General features: G+C 29.6%; 2 protein-coding genes across 2 annotated transcripts in view; both read right to left on the bottom strand.

Annotated features, from left to right (window-relative positions):
* Positions 1 to 1,624: 1,624 nt before the first annotated feature.
* Positions 1,625 to 3,881, bottom strand: LOC105622715 (coiled-coil domain-containing protein 50). The gene is made up of 5 exons (XM_012204128.1): positions 3,710 to 3,881; positions 3,380 to 3,442; positions 2,673 to 2,790; positions 2,416 to 2,581; positions 1,625 to 2,242 (listed from the first exon to the last, which is right to left on the bottom strand). The coding sequence occupies exons 1-5, from the start codon at positions 3,807 to 3,809 to the stop codon at positions 1,625 to 1,627; spliced, it is 1,065 nt and encodes a 354-aa protein (XP_012059518.1). The 5' UTR covers positions 3,810 to 3,881.
* A 1,383-nt stretch (positions 3,882 to 5,264) lies between these two features.
* LOC105622714 overlaps positions 5,265 to 6,535 on the bottom strand; it is a 1,622-nt gene continuing 351 nt past the window's right edge. The window contains exons 2-5 of the mRNA XM_012204127.1: positions 6,307 to 6,408; positions 5,910 to 6,184; positions 5,619 to 5,834; positions 5,265 to 5,537 (exon numbers count right to left, since the gene is read on the bottom strand). Of these exons, the coding sequence (XP_012059517.1) occupies positions 5,265 to 5,537; positions 5,619 to 5,834; positions 5,910 to 6,184; positions 6,307 to 6,408 (866 nt within the window). The remainder of the gene's footprint in view (positions 5,538 to 5,618; positions 5,835 to 5,909; positions 6,185 to 6,306; positions 6,409 to 6,535) is intronic.

Genomic DNA, 6,535 nt, shown 5'->3' with positions numbered 1-6,535 from the left:
TATATATATATATATATATATATANATNTATATGATAGGTATCCAAAATGAGAGAATCCACTCACCACAAATAATCATTATGAAAAAAGTATACAAAAAAATTCATATATTCTAATGGAATATTGCTTGAAAAGTTATCAATAGAGATTCTTATTCTTCTGAACACAGTTCTTATATAAGTTAGTAAGTAATACATTGTACACACATATACAATAAATCTATATATCCTTTATAATGCTAGAGAATTAATAATAAATAAATTCTAAACGTTTTATAAATGTGTTATTTTGAAATTACAGGTAATTTTAAGATATTTTTTCTTTATTTTTTGAAAGGAAAATGTAACAACTGTATTTAGTAATAATTATGCATTCTCTCTTTCTAATTCATTTCCCTTCACGTTATAATTATGTACTTCAGTATTTTTGAAGCTTGCTTATATCATATTCCAAAATTCGAAAAATATTGCAATACATAAAACTCTTTCAATCTAGATCCTTATATAATACGTAATGTATACGCCCTTTCTTTATCAACACTTTTTAAAGGCCTGTATTAAAGTGTTATTCTTTGGCAGTGTTGTTCTTTATATTCTATCTTAACTTTAAAAAAAAACTTTAAATAGTCACGATTTTAGTAAATTAAACATGTTATAGACAAATCTTGTAGTGTTGAATGATATGCATATCAGAAACGTATCAGTATGGTCATTTTATAAGAGCCAATTGAATGAAAACGTGAGATTCTCTTCGTATTCAACCGTAATCATTTAAATAATACAGAATAATTTAATTTTATAATAAAGCAAAATTTTATAATTTTCAATCTTTTGTCATAATCTATTTATGCATTTAAAAAATTACATTCTGTATATCTGATCTATTTACGTGAATTAACATTTTATGATAAATTCATATTTGATCAATATTTGTACACTGTTGCACGATTTTTTCATCTTATATCAATGCATAAAGTTGAAAAATATATATTATATTGTTTTCTGATTGTCTAAGATATTCTTTTGTTTTTATTTATACTAAAAATGTCAAAAGTTTGAACAATGAGAAGCATTAATATTAAAAAAATATACTAGTGTCTTTATATATATTTTACAACAGGGATGACAAGTAACGCGTTATTTTTCATTCTTGCTTCATATACAATATTATCAGAGATCAATACATCAGTTATCAAAAAATGTAAAACGAAAATCGAGGATGCTACAATCTGTTCATTCGAATATTAGCAATTATAATTATTGCTAAATAATTCGTTAATGGTTAAGGCTCTTAGATTTTTTAAATGCCCTTTAAAAGGCACATTAAACTTTGTGTAATGTATGGCAGTATATTGATTTACATTATCATATAATTTATGGCAATATATCCTATCAATACGAAGAAAAATAATCGTAAAATCTTAAAATTGATACACATTTTGCGAAAGTAAATATATATACTATATATATAAAATAAATGTATTATTAATATTACTCAATACGTAACAAAATTGCATCTCTGGGTAGATCTTAGAAATGAATACTGCTTGTTAATTTATGTCATCGTTTGATGGCAATAAAAAAAATTTTTATAAAAAATATTAATCTCTCTCAGCTTTATGTTTCTTACTGATGCTTACATCCATCTTTAACTCGCCGCTTGTGCTTCTCCTCTTGCACATTAGACGGTGATTGAGCTTGATTTCGTCGCTGGCCTTGAATCGGCATGTAACACGGTATATCATCTGCCATTAGCTCTTGTGGTGGCGTCGGTAAAACATAAGTGGGGCTTATTGTGCTGCTCGAGCTGCTCGAAAAAGTACCTCTATGCACACTGTAAGTAGGATCGATAATGGCTGCAACATTTGTCACTTCTCGCACATTTTCGGGGCTGTCTAACGTATGGATTTCCTCAGGATCCGAATAATGAGAATAATTGGCAGGATAACGGGTTCGATTCTTGTTTGACAAGGTCTTCAAGTCCAGTCTGTCTGGTCTTTGAGGTCGTTCTGTGAGATCCTGTTCATCAGCCTGTTGTTGCTGTTGTTGCAGACGTTCCCGTTCTAGTTTCTTTTGTTTCGCCCTTTCTCGCGCTTTACGAGCCTTTGCACGCTCCTTATCCTGAAGCATTCGTGCCAATTCAGCATCTTGCGCCTCCATCGCTAATTTTTGATCCAACATAAATTGCTCATCTTCCGGATCGTCATGATTTTCTTCTTCTTTTTGTAGCTTTTTTGCCAGTTCCTATCATACAACAAAGTTTAACATTTATATTTTTATGCTAACAAACAATTATTTCTTTCTTTTCTTAAATAAGATTCTATTTAAGATATATATATATATAGATATATATATATATCTTAAATAAGATCATATAACTATTTTCAAGAGTTTTAACCACAAGATATTGTGATTACCTCATCTTTTTCTTCTTGCATACGTCTTTCAAACTCTTGCTGCATAGCTTCATCTCCCAATCTTAACTGTAATCTCATCATTTCTTGCAATTCGCGCTCTTTCTGCTTCTCTTCTCGCTCTAAAGAAAATGCAATCTGCCTTGCGACAAGCTCATCTCTCTCTTCCCTTTGTAAAATAAAAACTTTGTAAAACAAAACAAATATTTTAAAACAATGATATAAAAAAATCTCTTTGTAAAAATGCAAATATTACTAACTGCTGTTGAATATAAGTTTGATATCTTAGCGCTTCCAATTCCTGTTCAACTTTGGCTCGTGGCACATCTTCTCTCACCTGTGCATTACGCGTTTTGTTGCCGGTATAATGTTCCTTAACTATAAATCATAATAAAGAATCATAAAGCCGTTTTTAAAATCTTTTATTATAGATATTAATAACAGATACAAATGTCTTATACCCAAAGCACTTAACTCTTTCAGTAGCTACATCTTGTATAAAGCGTTAACTTATTCATTTTTTATTTTCAACAAAATTATAATCGTTTATATTTATATCTTTTTTTTCTCTTTAATATATTCTATGCTCTCTCTTTCTCTCTTTCTCTCTCTCTCTCTCTCTCAACACAAAAATTTTGAGACTTCCTTAAGCTATATAATTTTATTTTAATTAAATTTTCTTTTTTCTCTTTTTTACATAATGCCAAGTTTTTCGGATTAAAATTATATAAAATTAAGGTTTAAATAATTTATAAAATCAATGTAAAAAGAATAGGGATGAGAATATTTTTTGGATAAATTTTATAATTTAAATTAATGGAGAAAAACTTATATATATTTATTCTTCTTAAGATAGGAAATTCAATCAGCATTGACTGGGATGTCCCTGAATGAATCTAATCTAACATTGCCTGAGGACATACGTATATCCACATGACAAATATATAAGCATAACATTTTTACATACTTTCTTCATCTTGAAGCCGATAAGCCAATGCTCCGTCTTCATGTACCAACCATTCACGGCATACTGCAAAATTACACGAGTACAAGTTCACATTATGAATACCAATGTAATGACTAATCGTGACTAATTGTATGACGTGAGACGCGTTTGTTCCAGAATCTTTCACTTTATTTTTTGTTGCGTTTTCTACACTCGAATTACATATATACATATATATCTAAATGTGAAAAGAAGAAAAGATTGCGTATGCGTAAGATAAAAAAAATCAAGCTTACAGAGAATTTCATATCTTACAAGAGAAGCAGGAAGAAAGAAATACAAAAGTCTCACCTTCGTTTACACGACCGGCCTTTGGCAGCGTGTCCGAACTTAACACAGATTTCGCCATTACACTTTTCTCGTCGACCTCTTGCAAAACTAACAGAATCATCCAGACGACCCAGGTTGTGTTTACAACCCCATTGTGCAAGAGCAGTAGTCACGACATTGTTTTCTCTCCATCTTGAAACTACACGAAACGGCTGTCACTGTTGTAAACGTACACACATGTGTGAGAGTTTATAAATAACTTCGTTTTGATTTCTCAACCCTGACACAGCGCAAAAAAATTTTTACAAATAAAATCCTTGAAATTTATTTTTTTCAAATATCAAAAAAAATCGTCATTAGAATAATATGGAAATATTGAATTTCTTTTGTACTTAATACAGAATGCAGCACAAATCTTTTATAACCGAAGTTGCGACGAAGAGAACAAAGTCAAATAAAGTAATTATCACGATATCATGGACAAAACTTTTGATTTTTTTGGGAAGGATAGTAAAATAGTAGTGATGCGTAGTAGTGGCGATGAATGTAGTGAATGGATGTCGAGCACGCACGCACGGTGAAAGGGGTGAAACAAAACGGGAGCAACTTGGAGCAATCGTGAAGAGAAAGGAACCTAACCTAACCTAACTATTGACTGATGCTGGGGTCAATGATATCGCGGCCACCTATCAATAGAAATATCAGTTATCTTTCACGGTCGGTACTGATCGGTTTTTCTTTTTTTTTGAATTAGAAAAAAATAATGTAATTTTGCGGCAATATATAAGATATTATAAATATGCATATTTATGCAGCATTTATAATAAAAAATATATAATAAAAAAATCATGAATCATTTAATAATATATTACATCCAATATTTATATATTAATAATCACAAATTTGTTAATTCACTATGCGATCTAAATATTTTAGATCGCATTTGTAATTCAAAATGCCTATTTTACACACACATATGTATGTATTTTATACACATACACCCCAGCAAACGAGAATGGATTGAAATGAATTGAAATATGATTCAGATTTTCAGAAATATTGATTGAATGTTAAAATGAATGCTTTTCAATCTTGAATGCATTTTTATTCATTTATAGAAATTGCATGGAACATCTCTATGTCTTTCAATTTAAAAATAATATTAGCTTTTTCTGTGCAAAATACACACATTGTAAATACTGTTCAATTCAAAATTTTGAATAGGAAATTGAATCTAATTGAATCCAATTGAATCCAATTAAATTCAAAAAAAGTATTCGCTATTTAAAATATACATTCGAATAGAAAAAAATTTCAATCCATTTTAATCCATTCTCGTTGCTGGGACATACACATACACATACACATATATGTATATATATATGTATATATAATGTACATAAATGATCTAAATAAATAAAAATGTACATATAATTGCATGCGATGTATTAATAAGAATTAATTTAATTTTGTTTACAAAGTATTTACACAATACATATCTGTATAACGTGTATTTATATAGTACAATACACACATGCGTGCGTATGTAAAATTATTTAATATGCAGTCTATTACATTATTCTTGTGTTGCTATTGAGAGCAACATATTGGCCATATTGAAAATATCAATATCGGTCGTATCTGATAATTCTGCCAATTTTGCTACAATAATTTGCTCTCCCAAAGCATTTGTATCCAAACATAGAAAAAACGTTGTGCAATATACTATTGCTGCACTTAGGTAAAGTATGTTTGATTTCAATGATATCAGTTTCCGAGCTACATATTCTGTATTTACAGTATCTTTGTGCATATAATATGAATGAAATTGTGAATACAATCTGTCATGCTGGAAATGTGTACAATTTAGTGAAATATGTATTGTATAAATGTCAATTGTATGAAGAAATAAATTAGATAATGTCTAAACCTTTAGATAAGCCAAATCCAATAAATCTATCGAAATGTTAAACGTATTTGGTGTTTCTCCGAGACCTGTCGCTGCCAGAAGAATTTCGATACAGTGCAATGGTGTGTAAAGGGGCATTGTAAATCCTACTGTTTTGAAAACTTTAATTTCCGAAGAGGAAATCATGTTTCGCGTATATTCAGATTCTTTGTCAATCAGATATAAAATATTAAGAATCTAACAAAACAATTTTATCTATTAAGATTTGTCATGATGCTTAAATTCTTTACAAAGTATCATCTTTCAATGTACTTGCGGTATTCCTAAAATACTGGAATGAGAATCCATTTTGCACGCCAATTGAAAACATGACATTAGATTTAATTTTGTTTGATTAGAAATTTTCTTGCAAATTTTAAACCATGATGCTTCAGATGGATCATTTACAAACTCAGTCTTAAAAAGCTCCCAAAAGTGTTTACACATGAATCTGTCGTACAGTTCAATAGCCATATACTTGACATTTGGCTCTAACTCCAAATATTCCGCTATCTTGAAAGCAGCTTTCATAGTAGATGCTGGAATCGCTGTGATTATAATATAATTTAAAATAAAGCAGTAAAATGATATTCTAACAAATTTTCCAAATATCTTTCAATATCTCTTAATTTATTGTACGCGACATAATATTTACTCTCTCATTGCCTACCTATAAATGGCATGGCAAAATCAGTTGCATTAGCAATCTGTTCTTGCTCCTGTTTTCTCATAGTTTGCTGAAGATGTTCCATCCAATCATGAATCAATGGTTCTAATAACAAATTTAAAAATATTCAAATCAAAATTGAGTGAACTTTCCAATTTATTCTAATTCCTTACAATTAGAATATTTCCCTCCCCCCTCCCTCTTTCACTCTGTTACTCTCTCTCTCTCTCTC

The sequence above is a fragment of the Atta cephalotes genome, assembly GCF_000143395.1.
Source record: "Atta cephalotes unplaced genomic scaffold scaffold00048, whole genome shotgun sequence".
Lineage (NCBI taxonomy): Eukaryota > Metazoa > Arthropoda > Insecta > Hymenoptera > Formicidae > Atta > Atta cephalotes.
This window is presented reverse-complemented; position numbering and strand designations above follow the sequence as displayed.